The sequence below is a fragment of the Panicum virgatum genome, chromosome 1K, assembly GCF_016808335.1.
Source record: "Panicum virgatum strain AP13 chromosome 1K, P.virgatum_v5, whole genome shotgun sequence".
Lineage (NCBI taxonomy): Eukaryota > Viridiplantae > Streptophyta > Magnoliopsida > Poales > Poaceae > Panicum > Panicum virgatum.
The window spans coordinates 12,121,561-12,144,638 of record NC_053136.1 but is presented as its reverse complement, the minus strand read 5'-3'; the positions used below and the strand labels follow the sequence as shown (position 1 = coordinate 12,144,638).

Genomic DNA, 23,078 nt, shown 5'->3' with positions numbered 1-23,078 from the left:
CAACTTGACTCAGCTCGTCTCTACCCACGTTCATATATTTTTCACATAGAACCTCCAACTAATGTTCATTTTTACACAAAGAAGAAGAAATAATTGACTATAAATATTGGTTTTATATGCTTGATCTTGGATATATGGTATTAATGCAATGATGACAATATGGGGTGACTATACGGTTTTATATGAAGCTATGTTTATTGAGCACCGGACCTATGGATCCCCCCTAAGCTTCTCCTACTTTTTTTTGTCATGGATGCACTGTGTGAAGAGGCTGAAGTTGTCTAGAGGTGGAAGAAAGCCCCCCTAGGGCGCCTGATGTTCTAGTATATTGATACCATCTTGGTGGTGTGTCGCAGCTAACCGATATCGGTGAAACCGGTGCCAAATGTCTGTAGTAGCTAACTTATTATGCGACTATACTCCTCTGTAATTCTACGATCAGAAAGTAGGACGTGTCCCCTGAGGTGGAATAAAGCCCCCTAACAATTATCCTAGATTCAAGGGCACCCGAAGGGCGCTTGATGTTCTAGTATCTTGATACCATCTTGGCGGTGTATGTCGCAGCTAACCGATATCGGTGAAACCGGTGCCAAATGTCTGTAGTAGCTAACTTATTATGCGACTATACTCCTCTGTAATTCTACGATCAAAAAGCAGGACGTGCCCCCCCCCCCACCACCACCACTTTTCATCTTGGTCATGTAGTTTCTTCTTTAAAACTTGAGATGAAACAATCAGTTACTGAATTGCCAGATTACAATCACAGCTACAAGGAAAGATGGATGTGGTGGTCATCGCTTGTTTTGTGGACGACAGAGCTTATGGCATTGTGTTTTATTAAAAAAATCAATTTTGGATAAGAAACAGTAAAAAGGGGCAACTTATTTTGTGACTTTACTAAAAAAACATTAGTAGGAGTTTTAATAATGAATAAAATAATGTAATATTTTTTGAGCGGCAATGAAATAGAGTGTTCTTTTTTCTTAAATGGAGTAAAGCCTGGGCCTGAGGTGAAAAATGGGAAGCTAGACTCCAGTTCCCACATGGGCCTTTTGATCAGCCGCATGATTCAGGACCCAAGCCCAAGCCCACCACGCAGACGCCACTCCTTTCACTGCTTATATAGCATGATCCCACCTTGTTCTACACGTCGTCTCACTCACTAGTCCCCTCTTCCTCCCGACTTATTTTCCTCCGTGAGTGCTGCCATGCGGTAGTCATATTTGTAGGATGGGGAGTTCTTAGATGCTGATGCCGTGGCGGAGGGCGAGAGGGTGGCGAAGGGCAAGCTTCCGACGGCGGAGGGCGGATGACGACTGGCTAACAAGAGAAGTGGGCAGCGCGGGTGAGGGTGATACCGCACATGCCGAGATGAACGCGGTGGGGGTGACTTTCATGCCACGGAATTAGTCTATCGGAAATTACACAAAAACTTGTGAATAGGTGGGGCTGACCTTCATGCCATGTAAAAAAGTTCGGATCTCTCCATTGAGAGTTCCTACGTCTTCGTTGGGTGCTTCCAATAAAGCCGAGTCGCTCTCAACCTTTTCCCCACATCACTTCTTGATTTCTTTCCTTGCGGAGGCAAAATCGAAACCTTCACAAACTTCCTGTGGCACACCACAATCCTTGGTTGCTCATGGGGCAACTCCTTGCCATCTAGGGGATTGAATCTGCAAGAATGGATTGCTCACTTTCATTCAATCTTTCTTCCCAATCTCTCTCTACCCTAACTCGCTTCTCTAATCAAAACTCTTGCAAATTTAGAGCCAGGAGAGCTTCTTTAGGCTATGTATATGTGTAGTTCGTGTGAAGAACCAGCAGCCCCAACTGAAAGGAGCGTGGGAGTATACATAGAACCCCCCCCCCCCAAAAAAAAAAAAACTAGGCTGTTGTGTCAAAAGTTAGCTCTCCCAACTGGAAATTTTCATCGCACGGGCTAGAAATATCCGCCTCCGGTCAGAAATTTCCACCCACCAGAAATTTTCGTCGTCCGGACCGGAAATTTCCGCTGGGGTCGGAAATTCCATATAATGCCCAACTAAAATGCAAATAACTTTTTACTCGGAACTCCAAATTTGATGATCTTGGACTCTATAGAAATCTTATTCAGAGAGCTATCCAACTTAACTAAAAACAAATCCGAAGACCACCCAGTGCAAGTGTCGTGACAAGTATTTCTCTCGTATTAGCACTTGAAAGGTTAGGTTTGAACACTGAGATATAAGCGAGCACATGATTACGTATTTGGTGTTTTTAACAATTAAGCTTGGTCATTTGTAATGTTTGGTTGATAAAATATTATATTTTTTAAAAAAAATCACTTGCATAAATATATGAATTTTATTTCTACCGTATAAATCATGTAGCCTGTGTACACACCGTTTCACGACGTGTCCACGACCTACTTGCTACTCAAGTGGTGACCGAACGGCTACCATTTAGGGTTTAGGTGAACATTAGTTGTGGGTGCCCTCAACGCTACCATTTAGCGTTTAGATGAACATTGGTTGCGGGTGCCCTCAGCGCCGCGCTTTCCCACATCCGCACCTCGTGGCGCGGTTCCTCATGTGCCCCTCCCCCGATCCAACTCATTATCTACGTCGTACTTTGCCGCTTCCCCGCCCCCTGCTTTAACTTGTTGGTCCCTAAAGGTGGAAACGAGTTATCTCTGCTTGTTTGCGCAATTGACAGATTATGCTTTTTTTAGGGCAATTGACAGATTATGCTTTGGATAGCTTGCTTTTGGACTAATTGGAGGATAGCGGGAATGGTTTTAACTTCTAGAACATGGAAGCTAAGAGAAAACTATCATCACTAGCTACCCAGCCTTGCACTACTCGTCGTCTCCATCTGACCCGCGGACTGCTCTTCGTCGTCTCCGTCTGCATCAGATCTTGTTGATCTTGGGCGCCACGACGAGCGGGTTCTTCTTGGCGATCTGCTCGCGGCCGGCCGTCTTGAAGTCGAAGCCGCAGGCGTGCTCGTCGGTGTAGCGGTGCAGCCCGCAGAACGTGTCGCCGCAGCGGCAGACGAACCCCAGCAGCCCGACCTTCTTGTTGCACGACGCGCACCTGCTCCGCGCCGGCTTCGCCGCCGGCGCCGCGCTAGAGGAGGCCGCGGCGGAGGCCTCGGGCGCCGGCTGGTCGGGCGCGACATGGACCTTCTCGGCCACGGCGAGGCCGCTGGCGTCGGCAGCCTTGAGGGAGTCCCGGTAGCAGCTGGAGCACAGGTTCTTGGTCGCCGCGGAGCCGAAGAAGCTGCACCCGTTGGCGCACATGACGGGCGCCGCGGATGATGAGCCGCTCTCCTCCACCTCGGCCTTCTTCTCGGCGACGGGCGGGGCGGCGGTATCCATCACGTGTTGCTTGTAGCACTTGGAACACATGTTCTTGGTCGCGGCACTCCCGAAGAAGGGGCAGCCGTTGGCGCACATCGGCGACGCCGCGCCGCCGCCTGAGACCTGCTGCTGCCTCTCCGCCGCCATGGGCGTCGTCGTCGGCGGCGGTCGCTGCTACGTGCGCACTCCGCGCTAGCTAGAGGGTCGTCGATCGATCGGGATCGCGGGGGAACCGGGGCGATCGAGCAGTAGCACGAGACGTCCTAGTTGCGTGGACGATGAGTTGGAGAGAGCGAGGCACCTCGCGTCTCCTTTTATTGTAGGGGAAGGCCGAGGCGGCCAAGCGCGAGGCGAATTCCGAGTCCGATCCGTGGCATACAAGTTCCGACTTCCGAGTCGCGCGCCTGCCTGGATCACGTACGCACCAGAAGCCCCGCACGATCTCTCCAGCTTTAATTTTGTTGGCGGACACGGCTGGATAACGAAGTTGTAACACAATTTCTAGCTACGCTTTGCCAAAGTTTTTCATGGTAAAAGTCCAAACTACTCTTCTTAAGTACTCCCTCCGTTTTTAGTTCTTAAATTATTCTTTTAGTTCAACTTATTCCTACAACCACGTTAATTGATCTGTTTTACTCCTTTAGGGTTTAGGTTGATAAGTACACTTAGTGTCCTTAGTCATTGTGCCATATGAAAAATATATCAATCAAAACTGAATGGAGGGAGTATATCTGTTACCAAGTTTGTCTTTTTCTTTCTCCATATGTAAGTGGAGTTTAAAATTGAAATTTTGTAAGGTGATAGTGGACTTCATAACAATACTATTCCACTTGGGTGTGGAGAAACGATAAAGATAAATCTTATTACGGGAATAAATAGGATCAATTGATATAGTTGCGGGGGTAGTTTGAACCAAATAAAAGTTTGGAGGATTATCCAAACTTTGTTCATTGTTGATGGGAGTAATTTGAGGGGTTTTTTTTCCCTTTCGAGACCCAGAACAATATCTACCTACAGCATTCACCGTTTGTGGACAACGATTCTGCTTAAACACAGCTTTATATTCCAAACAGGACTAGGTAAGTGAAATACAAGGACTCTTGCATTGGACAAACAGGCATTATTAGAACCAACCTAAACAACGGGTAACTATACGTATATGATAATTAAACCAACTGTCCGTAGCAACGCATGGGCATATTTGCCTAGCAATCATAAGAGATACCAGGATTTCTACAAACAACTCTAACCTGTTGCCGAAAATATCTATGTCGTCTAAAGGATGACAATGTTCATGAACTTCCTCTTCGCAAATGCCAACCACCATTTGTTTGGAAAGCCATTAGCTCTGTATGCACAGCTGAGCAGTCTTCCACTTGTTTCCTCCCTTATCTGCTTCAAATAATTCCTCAACAGTTCTGAATTTAGACAGAGAAATGCCTATTCATCAATTTGTCATTGCAATCCATGGGCACATGAATACTTAGGTGAAATACTTAACTAGTCTACAAAATAAGCAAAACACTACATAGATGAGATACTGAATAACAGCTTATTACATCTATTCGGAAAAAAAGACAATCTAATTCAAATATATACATATGGCTATGCAATTGAAGTAGATAAAACTGAATACCTGCTTCCTCCTGGGATACCGGAAGAGTGAAAAGTCCAGGGAAAGGAAACCCTGGTTCCCCAGGCACAGGAACTTTCTCCAGGCCCAGATTAATGATGGCCTTGGTCCCAACAGCTATCGTCCTGCAGCCTTCTAATCTTTTCAGGGCAATATTGATGTAAAATGTCAGATAGATCAGTAACTTGTCTGCTGGGCTTTTCACATGGAAGTTTTTGAAGAAAACATTTGCTCGAAAGAAGGTTATGGCTTCATCAACTATGTCCGCTTTATCTGTAATAGAAGCAAAAAATCAGCATTCTTGTATCGGTGGAAGTAAACCATCAATTGTATTAAGTGTTGACAGGATACCTGGCTCAGAGGTGGGGGCTGGACCCTTTATATGAGTTTTTAGTGGAAGCAAAGGACAGCCACAAGCTTTGGTGATGCTATCATCATCAACAAAACTAGAGTGATAAACCTGCCCACAATGGATTGATGCAATGCTTATTAAGCTTTCTTAAAACAATATAGTAATTAAATATCACCAGTTAATCAGAATTACAATTGGAGTAACATAACGGTGTGGAAAAAACCAGGAGAAAAGGTGATGAGTCCATTTGTTTGCCACAATCCATCCAAAGCAATTAAACCCACACAAAAGGTTAATTAGCAGTGTGGCTCCAAGTTGAGAATTGGGAATTGAAACAAATTGTCCAACTATCACTTTAGATATGGGCTGCAACGTATTAAATTGACAATACTGTTCTTTATTATCCAGGTGGTACTGCTTTAGTGGTAACACATAACAAAGATTTTTTTCATGGAATTCTGCATTTTGTTTGGCAGCCATTAATGAATATTCACACTAGATTTTTCTAGCCACTGTTCTAATCTAGAGTCACCTTCCCCAAAACATTTCAAGTTACATCATTACCTCAAACCTCGAATAGACATTCTCATTCATTATGACAAGAGTACCATATTTGAACCTGAAACCAGAGTAAATCAGTATGACATTCTAGTTTCCAGATGCCACCATGACAGAGAATATGCACTTGACCTCCATTGGACAACACCACAAACGCCTGGAACGAACATGCTTGCTACCCACACCTTAAGATAGACTGCCCTTGGAGTCTATGTGATTCCGTGAGCTTCTAATTATAGGTTTCACGATAAGCAAACCTCAAATGGCTAATCTTCCAGCCTTGGATCAGGAATTCAACATCGCGACAGGTTTGGATGGCAAGATTTGATTCTTTGATCCACTGGAAAATACAGCAGGTTCACAAAATCTCTAAGCAGATAGATTCCAATACCAAGGCTATTAAGTTGCTCGTACACACCTCAACAGAGCAACCTCAAATAAAGACATCCATTCACATGGAGAAAGGAGCTAGTAACCAGCATCCACTCCGCTACCTACTTTACTTTCGGGAAGAGTAGACAAGAAATTAAAATCCCCCAAAGAGGTGGATCCGACTGATCAAGTCCGCGACGGAGGCACGGGGATCTGAATCGAGCGTCATCCCGAGGAATCGGGTCAAGAAGGAAATCCAGGGTGGTTCCATGCATCTTGCCATGGTAGGGCGAGACAGAGGTGCGTACCATTTTGCCGGTCTCCAACCAGGAGTGGCCGGCCGCCCAGTGGCGGCGTAGCAGTTCCTCCGAGTTAGAATAGGTGGATCTGGTCGGAGAGGAGGGGAGAGCAGGCGGTAGGAGGAGAGGCGGTGCCGCTGGCCAGCGCGACCGCTCCCGAGGTGGCGTTGGCGGCTCGACGGACGGCGGGAGCCGGGAGGCGCAGGCCTGGGGAGGGGAGGGGAGGGGAGGCGAGCGGCGGCCGACGGCCGGACGGCGAGCAGGCGGCGGCGACCGTCGGGTTCGGGGTCCCACGTTGGATCCGCCCCTGAGGAGACGAAATCTGGGTGGAGAGGATGATTGGGGGGATTTGGGGAAGATCTTGAGGTATAATTTTTCTGTATTGTAGGGTCCTTCTGCATAAATGGCACCGGCAGACCGCAGACTGCAGCCGGCGGTTTCTGATATCCTATCATTTGAAATTTGAATGTGTTTTGTTCTTAGGACGAAGTGCAACGAGACAGAGAAATCAGGTCCATTAGCGTTGATGATAAATGAAGCACAAATAAAGTTTTCTGTGAAGTGCAACTTATACGTGTCATTTGAGTAACCCATATTGTAGGGTAATCTCGTTTTTTTATTTTCTAACGAGATGATATAATTTCTCGTTATCCCATATTCCTAAAAGTAACTAAATTAATTATGTTGAGAGTTAGAAACTAACGACATATCGCCGACACATATCTCAAACCAAATGCCACAAAAATGTCATGGATAGTCTTTGAGCCCATAGATTATGATCATTATTGAGAAAAGAGGATTAAATTTACTAATTTCTTATTAAGTTGTGCTAGTTGAGCTATGAACTCAAGGACCCTCATAACTCTATGCAATGGCTTTAGATGAAGTCTTTTGGGGGTAACTTATAATATGGTGACAAGCATACATTGATTCAGAATGTATCCGGTATTGCCACCCATTAGAATGTTACCGTGTTTCTAACTTTAATTGCACCTAAATTTGTGTATCAACAATTTATCCAAAAATATGGATGGATAGAGCACATAAGCATCTACCATCATGCAAAGTTTGAAGTCGAACAAAAATTTATGCAAAAAGAAATAAAAAAGAGAAACTTGCACTTAAATAGTTGCAGGTTCAACTGTTCATCTCAGACCCATAACCCGCTATTATTTATAGGCTGATTTCTCTTTTTTGTTTCTCATTGCACAAATTTCAGTTGCAGAGCAGTGGAAGCAGAGTATGGGTGGGAGCAGTGAAGCACAATCTAGGTTTAGGAGTCTCCATCAAAGTTGGTGCTTCCATCTTGACGGCAAAAGGTGCAGGAATGTGCAAGGTAGGTGCCTAATATAGCCCCCTTCTGATTGGGTGGATCCTACTCCATCAGTTTGTTCCACTTTCAGTTTTCATAACGAGGTTGTTCTTTTATGAGGTTGTTCAGATTGTGCATGAATATTAATTAAGAACCTATCCATTGCACTTAAATTTCTAATCCTTCTTGTATAAACAAACTTTAGCCTCACTGCAGTCAGCTTACCTCTGAACAAGGGACACATGCATGGCTAAAAAAATATTTGGCTACTAATTATCCGAGGCAAATATGACATTATTATTTCCAAACTTTCAAGCTTGCCATAAAGGGTAATCAGTGGACAAAAATCCAACAGCTTTAGTAGTTTGCGTGCACCTAATCCGAAACATAATTTCTTTTGAAGAGAGGGTGATGCCACTCTGTTCAGCTGGCTGTGGCTGGTGCTCATTTGTTGTAAGAGAAAAATACAGCTGGTTGGCTGGTGACTGATGTTGATTTGGTGTGAGAGAAAAATATTGTTAGCTGGTTAGCTGACAAGCCACGCCAACAGAGTGGATAAAACTCTATTGACGATAAAAAGGTCATGATCCGATTAAGGGATCCAAAACACGTGCTATGTCATAAGTGCATGACACGATTAGGGAGCATCTGATGCCTTGTGCCAACTGTGTACCAGACTACAATTTGCTGCAACCATTCACGGCTTGCTATAAAAAAGTACACAAAATATAAAGGTAGCCGTTTTGCATCATGTACATGGATACCTTGGGCGTGCATCACCATCATGCAATGACAACGTCTATCTGATCTTCACAGCGATGCGTCACATGAATGGAAGGACCTAAAGAAAGTTCCATGGATCTGCTAGCTGGTCACTCATGAACAATGGCGGCTCTGACAGACTGAAATTAAATGTAGGAGAACAGAGACTGTATATATATAACCAGTACCTATATATTATTATACAAAGTATAGCTGGGGAGATAGTCCAAAACCTTATCATGTAGCCATGCGTGCCACGTCACATCACACTATGGCAGTGTCTATTATAATTCCCGGGATCTTCTTTCTTTCTTTTTTTTTGAAAATTGCACATTCTGAACACAGAAGGACGACACTGGAACCAACAAATCTGGTGCTGGTCCTTTCACCATCCTGAACTACTAGGTACCAAACAGCAGGAAGCCAACGGGAGATTCTTTGTGTTCTCTCCAATCTCCATCCCTCCCAGCCCCACAGGCATCTTGCCCGGCAACCAAGCAAGCACAACAGCTCACCTAACTCACCTATCCATGATCCATCCATCCACCCGTCATGCATTCTTCCTGTCCGCCTGATCAGGACAAGCCATGGCGTCGTCACCATCGCTGCAGGACCTCATGAGCCTGTCGCCTTCCCACGACGGCTCGGCGGACTCCTCCGAGGGAAGCTGCGGCAGCGTGGTGCAGGTGGTGCCGAGGGACGTCTCCGACGAGCTCCTCGGCAAGTTCGAGGACGCCGGCGAGTTCGGCTTCGAGTACGGCAGGAGCGGCCTCTGGTCGCCGCTGGTGCTGCGGCCCGAGGTCCTCGCGAGCGCGCAGCGGGGACGAGGGAGGCGCAGCCACCGGAGCTGGAGGAGGAAGGTTGGAACAGTGAGCTCTCTGTCTGAACAGGCACGTGGATGGTTGCTGCAGGTGTTCTGCTCCCCTGACTGTTGTTCTTGTTTTCCGATGCAGGTTTTCTGCTGCTGGTGACACATCCGGGGCTCATGAATTCTGCTGTTAGTGGAGTCTGTTAATGTAACTATTTTTTTACTTTTATAATTTGGTGAAGATAGTTTGCACTTGTATTTGAAGAAAATTTGCTTTGTACTTGGAAATGTAAAGATAGTAGTAGGATGCTTTCCATGTATGTTGGTGCGTCCACAGTCCACTAGTTTAGTTTGCTCAGGATCCTGATAGGTATGCAAAATACAGCAAAATATAGTGCTGGAATTATTTCTTTTGGGGGACCATATTATCAATCTAACTTGTTTTCATGTCACCGTTTTTATTTTCTCTGCTGTGAAAACTGAGCTTTGTTACTATTTCTCTGTTGCAACTTGCACAATGGAAGATCTTGCAGGCAGTGGCGGACCTAGGGATAGATATTGGAGCTCGGGCGATCTCTTCCTATGTCCGGCACAAGTGCATTATGAACACAATCGTATTTGAATGCCTAGCTCCCATTGTACTAACATCGACGCCAGGGGCCGATCCAGCTCTAGCCCCTCCTACTGCCGCTGGATCCATGGAGCCCCCTAAACCTCTCCTACAATTTTTCACCATGGATGCACTGTGAGGAGAGGCTAAAGTTGTCTAGGGGTGGAAGAAAGTTCCCCTAAGAATTATCCTAGATCCGCCACTGATCGACGCCAGAGCAGGGGGATGTTTGCACTTTGCAGTGGAGTTTGTCCCTTCTCCTTTGGGATTTTGAGTTGTTCTTTGCTTTATTTTTATTGTGCGTGGGCATCTCCCTGTGTGGCTAGTTGTGTCAGTTTTTTTTTCTGTTTTCTCCTTCTAACAAAAATTCAGCAAATCTCCTGTTGTCCGTTCATAAGAAAAAAGAATGCAATGTCTGGATTTTATATAGCACAAATCATTAGAGGCTACAACTTTTTGCACCACACAGATCACGACTTGCAAGTTTCGAATTTCGATCCGGCACAGTAAAAATGCACTGCAGTTAGAAAAAAAATTGTTGGTCCAAGATTGGTTCAAGAAACTTGACATTATAATGTCACATGCTCTATCTGTCCTAAAATATAGCTGTGTTTATTAGATTTTTCCTAAGTCAACCTATCTTAGGTTTGACTAAATATATAAAATAAAATATTTGCACCTATGTTGTCAAACAAGTGCACCGTGAAAATTTATTTCATAATTTATTTGATGATACTAATTTGGTGATATAGATTTTGATATATTTTTATATAAATTCAGTCATGTATCTTTAAATTTGATTGCATCATCGAAGTCGAGTAGTTTTTATTTGGGGACTTCGATTGTTTATTATACTTGATATCTCTTTTCATCTGTTGACGTATTAGGGAGGACATCTAAACCGTGATAATTGCAGTTGTCGCACTTGGAACACTTATATGGTTGAAATTATTCCATAAATTATATTGTCCATATTTAAAGAATAATATGATATGATGCTCTTACAACTATAAACACCTTTCTTTAATATGGATCACTATACCTTTTATTCCACTATTGAGCAAAGTGCTAAGGCATCCAGAGTATATGCATCACAAAGCCATAGCTTATCATTCGTTCTTATAGCACCATACATCTTTGTATATACATGCATATAGTAAATAACACAAGATACAATGCGCGCTCTCTCTCTCTCTCTGTCTAATGGTCATTGATGAGCTTTCACTTTGAAACACAATTGGACGTTCAATCAAATAAAGACATATACATGTGGAACCAAGTCAGGTATACCAGAAATTACCATGCACATGTTGGAATGAGCTCACCTTATAATCAATGGTCATGTCCGAAGATGTCATGTCCTCATCTCTCTCTCTCTCTCTCTCTCTCTCTCTCTCTCTCTCTCTCTCTCTCTCTCTCTCTCTCCTCGCGCCACATCCTACAACCCTAGCGCTGCAAAGGGTTTCTTGCTCAATTGGGCCGCCGCGAGGTGTGAGCAGAAAAAGGAAGCAGATTACCTAGGGTTTTCACGGTGGGTGCAGTGTGGGTTTTGTTGCGTGCACTTATCGCTGGCTCTGTCTATTGGATCAGCGATAGGCGACCAGTAATAGAGCGGACTGATGTGGGCGCGATGGAGCTCAAACAGGTTGGGCCAAATTCAGCCCAATCAAGAGGTTTTCTCGGTCCAGTGAAAATAATTACATATACATCTATATATATATATATAAATTTTACCTATTTTGTGCCATGGTTAATAAAGTATACAAACATTTACAAAAAATATAGTTTAAGGATTTCTATTCCATTATAGTGCATATCTTGAAAATAGATAAAATTTTCAAATGTTTGTTAGGAATAATTCAAACTTGTATATACACCTTATTATAAAATAATGATAATAGTACCCAAAACTTCTCCAAAAATTCTGTAAATTTGCATAGAATCAATTTGTAGATGTATAAGCTTGACATAAAAGTTTCATAAGATTTTACAAAAAATGAAAGTATACATTGTTCGGAAAATGGATGATTTCTTGTATTGTTTCACACAAATCAAACTTTGAAGTTTATTCACCCTAAATTATTGTCTTACTCATTTACACTTGAAATTAGAACATAGACTTAATTTAACCCTTCTATTAACATTTGAAGATTTACATTTCCTCATATTGTGCAAAAATGTTGTTTTCTATTTTTAAATAACTAACTAAGGCACCCTTGCAAAGTAACCTGCAAATAATAATTATCTTATATAATAATATATTTTTTACATACAATAGATAACATCTAGGTTATCATGTAGCAGTTTCAACAATTATTGGTATTTCTATCATTTAAATGAATTTTACATGCTTATCAAAAATAATTCCAAGTTGAACTACGGGTACCTCCAATAAGATTTGAAAAATTGTGGAAAAATTATATTTAGGCTCATTTTTTCCATTCTAGCTCATGTCTTGGAGATAGATGAAAAATTAAATTGTCAACTAAGGACAATTCAAACTTCTATCTCCAAATTACCACATAATAAATACCATAATATATAAATTTTGTAATAAAATTCTAAAAGTTTACATGACAACAAATTTTTGGCACATAAATTTTTCATAAAAAATTAATCAGTTTTAACAAATTGGAACCATACATTATTCATAAAAGGATACATCTCTTATATAGTTTCTTATAAATCAAGTCAAACTTTAAGATTTGAATATCTTATAATATTTTGAGCTTGTAAGCACCTCAAATTTAGATACAACCTTATGTTTATCATAGTATTAGAAAATATGAAGTTACATTACCAATTGTTATGCAAAAACTTATATTTCTATTTTCTAATTGGGAGGAAGAAAATAAGTCATATGTAAAAGATCTAAGAAATAACGGTTAACATACAAACAAACACTATTAAATGAAAGATCCTGCTTTTAGAAAATAGAAATTATATCAAATTTGAAGTTCTTATGAGGGAGAAATACCAATTACAAAATTTTAATTTTAGATTAAAAAGAAAAAGATAAACCACACATCTGCTTTTCGTTATGATCCATGTATACTGACTTATTGTTTGACCTAACTATTGAGATTTGCCAACGAATGGTTCATTGGGAAATCTAAAGTTCTATACCAATTGATGTGCTTCAGTTGGGAAAATTCAAATACTGGTAGTTCGTTAGAGATTTTTACCGACTAATAATTTGTCAATAATTCTCTACTTTTAGCGACCCACGTCCGACGCTATTTTAGTGTTGTGGTATAGTGGAGGGAGGGGTCAGTTTTAGCCTTTTGAGAACACACATTATGGTCGAAACACATTTGGAAGGGCTTTTGCAGACTTCAGCTTCTTGTTCTACACAAATCGAGACAATGTAGCATGAAACCGTTTTGTGAACCGGGGTAAAAATAAACTATAAACCGGGCGAAGCTATATTTTTTGGCTTCACCGGTGAAAGAACGCTCTCAAACGGCTTAATACCTACCACTCTCTTCTTGCATTGCCATCTCCCGCGTCCGTGAGGATCCTAATTTGATGGTTAATAAATTTTTTAAAACACACGATTTATGTTATGCTATAGAATTAAATTTACGTTTTGTTCTTTTGTTATAAAACACGTGCAGCACTCTACAAGAGACAAAATACAGATACATACATCTGCCTATAGTAATTCATTTCCTAGATTTACCATGCAAGTGTCACCTACAATTCTATGCGACTCACGTTTCTCTTCATATACATGCATGGTAAAGACAAGATATTGTCACTGCCTGCTCATTTTACATTCCATATCGAAAGCATCTTCTTTCACAAAGGATCTCCCCTTTGGTATTAAAATCACCATGGCTGCAAAGTATGCAACATCAGGATTATAGCACATATCAAAAGCTACAGCTACTGGCACAGTATAAATAATGAGTTTCAGGTCTCAGTTCAGCTTTAGGATGGCTCAAGACTTACTGAGTAGAGTTATCGTGTCAAATTTTACCAAAAGCAGATGGCATTCTTCATGCAACCATTCTTCAGACCTGAGCAGGTGTAGCTTCTAATGCCTCTTTACCCGTGATGCCTTCTTTTAGTTCTTTAAAATACACTTCATAGTCCTTTTCAGGAGGGGAGTTTGAAGGGTCAATCACATATGGTTCGCTGAATGGAACGGTGCTCTTGACCTGATCAAAAGAATTATTGTCATTAGCTTTCTCTCAAAGATAATTGACAACAATTTCTTGTCTTGGAAAAAAGTTGCAGAGTTTTAACCTCAAAAGTTTTCCCCACCGCGTTTGGGCTTGCCAGAGCCGCTACACAAATGCGGGCAACTTCTTCCCTTGATATCTTCCCCTGAGATGGTGCAACAAGTTTATTAAATGGATCACAGGAAAAAGAAGAGCACATTGGGATGTCATGATGATGGCGCTTCCTGTACATACTGTGATATTGTCCCCCTGGTCAAATATGAGATCGGCTCCAGCTGGTTCCTCAGTTAACGCACATGGTCGCACAATAGTGTACGGAACACCACTTTCCCTAATTAAATCTTCTCCCTGAAATGCCACTTCAGACGTTATGTAAGGGTTTCAACTTAACCAACACGGTAGACATCCTTAAAAGACAATGTACAATTACGCAAGGGAAATAAGAAGGCCTTCTATTTTTATAATTATGAGTTTAAGACAGTGAGCATACCTTCAACTTATAAGTTAAGATGGAGCCAAGCTCTTTGTTCAAGCGAACAGCAGGCGGTTGCTTGCTTAAATCTAGACCCGGTCTTTCAGGCCTTGTAACTCCTGCAGAACTCACATGAACGAACCTGTGCATCAAAACCAAACAAGCTCAATTATTCCTGAACAGTCCAGAAAGGAACTGAAAAATGAGCTTTACTTATTATGTTGTTGAACTGGTCTCATCTCCTGAAAACTACTAGATAGACAAACCTTGGAGTGATCGGCTCATTGATGTATGCTTTAATACTTGAAAAAGGAAGCTCGAATGGACCTTCAGTAAATGTCGGGTTGAGTTTTCCATCATATTCGAACTTGCTGAACATAAGCTACAAAATTATCACATTAATGTTAGATAAAAGTTTACCAAGAGTTCAAAGTTTACAAAAGAAAAAAAGAAAGAGATACCTGCAGTGAAGTAATGCTGCTTGCATCGAAGGGTGGAGCATCAGTCATAGTACGAGCACGAAATACAGGTTTCAGAGAAGAGAAAGGTATTTTAACCTGAACCAGGAATAAGAACATAGCTCTAAGTCACTGAAACAAATAATGAAGATATTTACAGCATAGTATGACATACACTTTGCCATTCTCCCTTAGTTGTGTCAAAGCTTTCTGTATAGCCAATAGTATCCCATTCATAGCTTGTCCGAATAATGAGTTTATACCGTCGCCCATCACCTTTAACTCGTAATTCAATACCATCGTATGCTGACAGGTCCTCTGGAACAGTGAAATTCTGCAGTTCGAGTAAAATAACAAACTGTTAGCAATTAAACATCACCATAAACAGGATTCACTAGCAAATAAAAAAAAGTTATAAATTACTGGTGCCTGCATGGTTCACATCTGCTTATGTTGCCAGAAAGAAAATTTCCATTTATTTACATGAAGCAGCATAATAGGATATAATTGGTTATTGCAAATAACGTAGCACATAAATTGTAATGATATGCCTAGCAGTATTTTTCTTTTCACATAATACATGAAAGTAGTCAGTTACCTTTGTCCTTATACTAGTAAACCCACCATTATTTGAAGTAGATACAGTACCTAGATAAAGGTGATGCACAGGTAAGCTTACAATAGCAACATTTCAAGCAAATGCAACATCTCATACGCAAGGTTCAAGGAATAAAAATAAATACCTTTGAACAACCCAGTTGGCCCACCAGTTTCACTTCCTGTTGGTAGGATTTGAAAAGTACTTTCACTAACACCACCCATTACAACATCATCAAGAGCTCCCCACACAATCTTTCCAGATAAGTTGCCTACATAAGAATGAGAATATTGCGTTAAGATTAATGAACTCATTGAGAAAGTAAACAAACAAGTTGACGTGAAGTAAAACCATCATGACCTATAAAAAGGTGGATTTACTTAAAGTTTTAAAATCAAAGGAAGTATATGCTATGCAACAATAGCCAATTATGGGGACATGATTACATGGACCCAAGGCCCAAATGTCAGTAACGCTATCAGTGGTATCTCTTGTACTAACTGTGACTTTTGTGGCACTATAGAGGTCTTTGGTGAACGCAGTAGTGCCAGATGAAATATATGAAAATAAGTTGAATATTTTTAATTTGATCAAGCAATGAAAGGTATACCTTTAAGCCCAAATAGAAGTTTCCCTTCACTTAGTCCAACACTGTTCTTTATGGCATTAATCAAGTTTTGCATTCCGATGTACTCTACCATTTCAGGCGAAGGTCCCTTGATCTGATTCGAAAAACATATAATGTAGTGAATTTGGGGTCTCATGAAGCAAAAATTACAGTTTTTAATTAGGAGAGAACCAGTTGCTACTTCTTATACATGAGAAGATGTCTCGATGCGCTACCTCAGGTTCAAAAAACTTGATGCCCTGCACGAATAAGAGACTGTAAGTGACACACCGTTGTATCCAGATGTTAGAATTCATAAATTTTTTACATCTCATAGAGTATTGGGCATATGACATACTTGTTTGTACTTCTGTCTATCTGGTGTATCACCTTCCTTTGGTCCTACTATGACAGATACAGCGTTCACGACTTTCCTGACCCCTTTGAAGAGCTTAGGATCGAGTGTATCTTCCTTTGTAACATCTCCTATGATCTGAAACCAGCAGTTGCTTTGAAGTAGGTGCAGAAGTGCTGTTGACTGAAATTGGATCCCACAGCACAGCATGTAGAAATTCAAGTAAAATAAGTAACCTACCAAATCTACGTCGCGCCCCAACATGCTCCTTGCCTTATCATCATTTCTAGCCTGAAGTAAAAAATGGAATAAATATCATAAACGATTATTAAGCAGCAGTTCTGTTCATGTAACAGATGGAAACGTGAAAAGCCAAAATTAGTTTAGTTGCATGTACAATACCAATACTCGAACTGGTATGCCCTTCTTCCGCAAGATGTCGACCACCCGGCGCCCAACACCACCAGTGGCTCCAGTGACCAGCACCACATCAGATGTTTCCATTTTCTTCGGCGCTTCGCTAGAAGCAGAGCTAGTGAAACTGCTAATGATGGACTCAACAATCTACAAGCCAAAGCAAAAGCATCAAGAGCTCAAGACAGCTAGCTCATACCCCAAAACTGAATGCAAAACGGCAGCAAGCAGAAGTTGGTGACAAAACCTTCAGAGGGTTTGGGGGCCCGTTGAAGAAGTACAAAGTCCTGACAAATCTGCCGATGTCCCAAGACTGTTGCCCGGCAAAAGCTATTACCTCTCTCCGCGACAACCGTGACGACGCACGGCTTGATGGGTTGTATGTGATCCTTGGAAACTGTCTGGAACCGAGGAAAAGCACCTTCTGGTCTGTTCTTGTGGAGCAGGAAGCAGCGAACCTCACCTGATGACAAAAATAGCAATACTGCATTACATGTCATGCTATCAGGACACTTGGTATTGGCAGGAATTGCTGGTTTCAATAATTAGATGCAGTAGCTCTGAGCTGGTCATTGGTCGACTTGATCCCATCAAATCAGGATTGGAAAAAAAAGGAAAAAATTAGGTCCCACCGAGATTTGAACTCGGGTTACTGGATTCAGAGTCCAATGTCCTAACCGCTAGACCATGGGACCTTTGATGAGTCGAAGCTCCCACAAAAATACTAAATTCAGAAAACTCTCGGCATAGGATTTGTCGGGTTTAATCAACCTAACCTAATTGCTCCCGCTGATGATGGCAAATCCCTAACGACCTCGTCTAATATATGAAGATTTCGCCACATATATTCATCGAATGGGGACTTGAGTTTCGACGAGGCATCGAAACTCCACGCGAACTGGGCGCACCACTCGCCGAGAGAGACGACGCAGTAATGAGCTACAAAGAGGAGGAGGTGGGGCGCTCACCCGCGGCCTGGCGAGAACCACCGGGGGAGACGGAACGGCGGCGGCGGCGCAGCAAGAGGAGCAGCTCATCTTCTTCCCTCCCTGGACCCTGGAGGGGACGAGACGAGTCGACGACAGCAAGGGGCCGGAGAAACGGGAGGGGGAGGTGTTCTCTCACCACGCCATTGGGAGGCCGGGACTGAGGCTGGTGTTCGGCCAATCGGGCGCGCCGCGCGACGATGACGACGAACGGGATGCCGCCGGAGCGCCGTGGAAGCGAGGCGCGGACCACACAAATTGCCGCGGTCTGGTGCGTGCACGTGGTGGTCCGCCCACGAGGCCACAACTGATAACTCCCAGCGGCCCCCAGCGGGACCTTGAGATTCGTGCGCACGAACGTGGGGTTCGCGAAAAAAAAAATTGGTTTAAGGATCATTACTGCCCCCGGAAACTGTCATTCTTTAATAATCTTCTAGTGCTCCTCGCAAAAAAAAAAAGAATCTTCCAGTGCTTTTTTTAAAGATAAGATCTTCTCGTACTACACAAGAAATTGTCCTCTAAATAGTAGTAAGATTGTGTTTCAGCTTCTTGCTACCAAGGGTAAGGAACGAGAGTATGCGTGTTTTTATTTACATGTCGTAATAGGTTTATTTTAAATTAAATTTGCAAATTTTGATCAAATTTATAGAAAAGAATAAATAATATTTGTAATATTAAATTTGTTTCATTGATTCCACCCTAAAATATAGTACATATTTTGGATTTTGGATAGTAATTATTGATATAGTTAAAGTTAGTCGAGTTTAACTCTCGGCGCGACGGGTGCGATGTGCATGGCACCTGCCCTTCGGACTTGAGATGGATCGCTCCATTTCTCAGGCAGACCAGCCCGCAACCTGTTCGACGAAATGTGCGGCCGGGGCGCTGGGCACTACCCGACCTTCTTGCCCGACGACATCACGGTACGCTCTCCGCACACGTGTGCTTCCTTTTCCATCACATTGTTTCGTTATGAGCCATGTAGTGGCTTCGTCTTGATAAGAGTTAGCACGGGTGCGTACTGGCATCGCCAATTCGCCATGGCGTGTGGCGTAGGCCAGCGGCGAGCTAAGTTGCTGATGCTTTCCCCTAGTAACTGGCACAGATCATCTCCTTGAAGACTGCAATTGTTTGAAGACAACAGAAAATGGCCAGATTATATGTTGCCATGCCACACGACGAATAACCTGTTCTCATTTTTTTCCACAAACAAGCCGAACATAGACGAATAGTATGCTTCTGCATAACGCACCAGGCCTCCAATGTTCTGGGAAATATCATCATCAGTCATCACTTCATCATCATTATCAGTCAGCTCTCATCGCATGCCTTGTTTAGCTGCTATGCAATCTCACCTCGAACACTACTAGAAAAGCTTTTTTAAAAAATGGTAGCCCATGATTTTGGAAGTGTATACAGTATGTGGTCTTATTGAATTGCAGTTGCTATCCGTGCAGCATAAAGTTTTGCAGAAAACGGCACTACCCTGTTGACAAATCGAAAAATAATTTGTGACTTATTGGCATATAGGGTGTCCCCAGGCGACAAAATATGCTATGCCAATTGAAGAAAAAAAAATGTAAACTTGGAACTATCTCCGCTCTTCTTTTATGCTTTGGAAGATTCTGAGTTTCTGACTCCATAAAACTTCATATTTCATTCACACATTAAAATAGATAGGAAACAAATTAACAAAAACACTGCACACGATAATTGCAACTAAATTGCAAGTAGCCTTCGTTTTCCTACTTTCCCTATATCATATCATCTTGCAGACACTGGCACTGGGGACAAAGGGGATGATGCATCAAAAATATCATCTCTGGCTGTTGCATCATAGCCTGAAGTGCTTTCTGTTTCCATATTACTTTCCAAGACCTTCACAACCTGGGACATGGCCGGTCGTTTACTGCAGTCACGCTGCAAGCACCACACGGCTAGCTTGATTACTTCTGTCATTTCTGATCCATGTAACTGGATATCTTCATCCTGATTGCTGACTATATCCAGAACTTGCCCAATCTTGATTTTCTCTTGCAGTATATTAATTAGATTAGCGCTTCCGTCAGGCTGATTGTTTTCCAGGTTTTTCCTTCCACTAACTATTTCCAGCACAACTACACCAAAGCTGTAAATATCAGCCTTCTCAGTTATTGTTGATGACAGCCATTCCGGTGCTAGGTAACCCCTTGTTCCTCTGATTTTGGTCATCACATGACTTTGGTCCCTATCGATAAGCTTTGCTAGACCGAAGTCAGAGATCTTTGCATTGAACTTGTCATCAAGGAGGATATTTCCTGGTTTGATATCAAGGTGAGCAATCTTCTGGCGGCATTCTTCATGAAGGTAGGCCAAGCCCTTGGCGATGTCTAGGATGATCTTATATCGAGTTGCCCAACTAAGTGAGCCACTTTGGTTCTTTCTGAAGATCCATTTATCCAGAGACCCGTTGCTCATATGCTCATAAACAAGGAGTCTGTGGAATTTATCGGAGCAGTACCCAATCAATCTGACAAGATTAATATGATGGATGCTACCAATGGTGATGACTTCTGCCATGAATTCTTCCTTCCCATGGCCAATGTCACGCAAGCATTTGACAGCAATCTTGACATTTCCAAGTTTTCCCTCGTAGACTGGCCCGAATCCTCCTTGTCCCAACTTTTTGCTGAAGTTATTGGTTGCTTCTCTCAGCTGTTTGTAGGAGAATCGTGTAGGCATCCCAGCCACTCCTTTAAATGGATCATCCTCTTCCATCCTCTTCACTATTATTCTTCTGATCATGAGAATGAGTAGGCAGATGACTGCAACCAGAACAGGAACACCGATGTGATAAGCAGTTGCATTTATTTTCTTACTTGATGGTGGTGGCACCATCTGCACCTTGACATATGCAGATAAGTTGTATCCAACTACTTCTGGCTGGTAATTCATGAGAGAGAAAATCTTTGGCACCAGAAAGCAGGATCCATTAGAGACATTTTGATGCCTAAAAAAGACTGCCTTGCATGAACAGGTCTTCAAGCATGCCTCCTTGCAGCTTTCTTCATCGGTAGTCCAATTGTATGCAAAATTGAAGTACGTGACATTTGGGAGTGCCATAAGCTTATGGTATTGGATAAAGTCACAGGACAGAGGGGTTGCTAGGGAGCAGCCAATGTTTGGTTGCCGGTCATCCAACTGATGGAAAAGGTCATCATCAATATTTCCACTTGGGCAACTGCATTGTCCTTGCGAACAGATACCGTATTCTCCACATACTGTAGGGTATGCACATTCATCAGGATACACCTGCAGAACATCAGCAAGAGCTTTCCATGAAATACCATTCCATCCATAGACTCTCAGGTGCCCATCATTCTCAAGGCTCATGAATTGCGCTGATGATGGCAAAGGCAGAGAGATATCGAATAGCTTGATATCTGTGCTGTTGAACCTAAGAAATGCGGAGAAGCTCCCTTGTAAGAAGGAAATGTGAGCCGTGCTATTCTTCGTCTGATCAGAGGATATGTTTGTCTTTGATTGAACTATTGCATCAGTAATGTTAAAGCTTTTCTGATAATAGAGCTGTGGAGGATCTGCATCAATGAAAGCATACAGGCCATTGTCTAGCACAGTGAGGTAGAACTGACCTTGAGTACTATTTGCTACCGAGGAAGTGGACCTAAGCCTCTTCCCTTGCCACAGTGACTGCCCAATGAGGAGTGTGTCAGTTGGGTGCGCAAATGATTCCCACACCGTCTTCCCCATAATGTCGAAGAGAATCAGATTCCCCGTCTCAGCAAGATTCATGCCAACAACAGGGCTTCCTGTTGTATTTGTGGACCAGACTAATGAACCGTCAAAGTCTCTGAGAATGAGATTTCCGTACTTGGTAAACTGCACTGATGCATTCTCCTTCACAGGATGGTACCTGTTAGCTGTCCACACGACCCTTGGCATTGTTGTGGCATTGAAGACAGGGTTACTTGGATCACCAATGGAAAAGAAGAAGACTGCAAAGAGGAAAACATTGCAGGGAGCAGCGCAGATGAAGCCGCAGCCGAAGGATGGACCAAACCCGGCAGGCTTCTGCCTGACAAGAATGGCTCTGATCGTGGAACCGTTGCCGTAGGTTGTATTGTAAGGGATAGTAGCTTCGTTGTTGGTCCATAGAGAAGGAAGGTTGGCAATGGGGCTAGGGTAATCAATGGACCAAGCTTGGGATATTGGAATGGACAGCATGAAGAGGAGTAGCAAGCTTTCAACCCCAGTCATGGCTGGTTTCTGAGTTCTTGGACTGGACATGGATATCTCTGCAGATCGTGTGATCTTTTGGTCTGGAGAATTGAAAGATGGAGACTGATCTCGGAGAGAAACAAGGGGAGAGAGACATGAGTTTAGAGCTTGTCTGGAGGGAAAATTGGGCAAAGACAAGCGTCTGTGTATCAGATTAAAGAATTGGACAAGGGGATGAGTGGAGACTTAGTGGCATTCAAGTCCTGAAAAAACAAACCTAAAGTACACTAGAAACAAGATTGATGATTGTTAGCATCAGCGTTCTGATGATGTCATTCTTGGCAATGTGCCAATTCCAGCACCCTTGGTCCTTGTTCTGATATCCAGTTACTGAAGTTTTAACGTCAATCATGAAATTTGCTGTCTGCAAACCAAATAACCAAACTGTCCATCGAGCTGAGCATATGTTATGCAACTGAGGCCTATCATTAGTGATAAAAAACTGGGGTTCAGGAATCAGGCGAGATGGATTGGATAGTTTAGACTTATCCCAGCTATCGGAAGTTATCATGTAGACCACTACCTATCTATGAACAAAAGAAGTCATGTAGAGCACTCATGCAAATTCAACTTCCTCGCCGACATAAGTGGCCAGACCAATTTTGGAACCACGGTGAGAGTTGACGTATTTTTATGGCCTAACATGCTAATGTAGTACATATATGTTTTAATAAGAA

General features: G+C 42.5%; 5 protein-coding genes and 1 non-coding gene across 7 annotated transcripts; 1 reads left to right on the top strand and 5 right to left on the bottom strand.

The window, feature by feature from the left end:
* Nucleotides 1-2,754: 2,754 nt before the first annotated feature.
* On the bottom strand, nt 2,755-3,690 carry LOC120651356 (zinc finger A20 and AN1 domain-containing stress-associated protein 12-like). The gene has a single exon (XM_039928836.1). The coding sequence runs from the start codon at nt 3,485-3,487 to the stop codon at nt 2,891-2,893; it is 597 nt and encodes a 198-aa protein (XP_039784770.1). The 5' UTR covers nt 3,488-3,690; the 3' UTR covers nt 2,755-2,890.
* Nucleotides 3,691-4,370: 680 nt separating this feature from the next.
* On the bottom strand, nt 4,371-6,984 carry LOC120695229 (actin-related protein 2/3 complex subunit 3). Its single transcript, XM_039978527.1, has 4 exons — nt 6,564-6,984; nt 5,325-5,433; nt 4,977-5,246; nt 4,371-4,758 (listed from the first exon to the last, which is right to left on the bottom strand). The coding sequence occupies exons 1-4, from the start codon at nt 6,564-6,566 to the stop codon at nt 4,616-4,618; spliced, it is 525 nt and encodes a 174-aa protein (XP_039834461.1). The 5' UTR covers nt 6,567-6,984; the 3' UTR covers nt 4,371-4,615.
* Nucleotides 6,985-8,942: 1,958 nt separating this feature from the next.
* Nucleotides 8,943-9,888, top strand: LOC120695214. Of its 2 annotated transcripts, none has more exons than XM_039978513.1 (2): nt 8,943-9,497; nt 9,582-9,888. In XM_039978513.1, exons 1-2 carry the CDS (start codon nt 9,216-9,218, stop codon nt 9,597-9,599), a joined length of 300 nt encoding a protein of 99 aa, XP_039834447.1. In that variant the 5' UTR covers nt 8,943-9,215; the 3' UTR covers nt 9,600-9,888. The 2 variants fall into 2 exon arrangements, with proteins under 2 accessions (XP_039834447.1, XP_039834453.1); XM_039978519.1 differs by having other exon boundaries at nt 8,953-9,488.
* A 3,715-nt stretch (nt 9,889-13,603) lies between these two features.
* On the bottom strand, nt 13,604-18,401 carry LOC120695205 (protein HIGH CHLOROPHYLL FLUORESCENCE PHENOTYPE 173, chloroplastic-like). The gene is made up of 17 exons (XM_039978505.1): nt 18,106-18,401; nt 17,385-17,600; nt 17,126-17,287; nt 16,964-17,014; nt 16,727-16,861; nt 16,605-16,628; nt 16,372-16,483; nt 15,907-16,032; nt 15,762-15,811; nt 15,339-15,497; nt 15,167-15,262; nt 14,972-15,087; nt 14,724-14,847; nt 14,468-14,581; nt 14,298-14,378; nt 14,001-14,209; nt 13,604-13,886 (listed from the first exon to the last, which is right to left on the bottom strand). The coding sequence occupies exons 1-16, from the start codon at nt 18,172-18,174 to the stop codon at nt 14,063-14,065; spliced, it is 1,782 nt and encodes a 593-aa protein (XP_039834439.1). The 5' UTR covers nt 18,175-18,401; the 3' UTR covers nt 13,604-13,886; nt 14,001-14,062.
* On the bottom strand, nt 17,761-17,832 carry TRNAQ-CUG. Its single transcript has one exon. It is a non-coding gene; the product is annotated as a tRNA-Gln (tRNA).
* A 1,343-nt stretch (nt 18,402-19,744) lies between the features above and the next one.
* Nucleotides 19,745-22,392, bottom strand: LOC120695194 (G-type lectin S-receptor-like serine/threonine-protein kinase SD2-5). The gene has a single exon (XM_039978496.1). It carries the CDS (start codon nt 22,378-22,380, stop codon nt 19,888-19,890), a length of 2,493 nt encoding a protein of 830 aa, XP_039834430.1. The 5' UTR covers nt 22,381-22,392; the 3' UTR covers nt 19,745-19,887.
* Between the last annotated feature and the right edge of the window lie 686 nt (nt 22,393-23,078).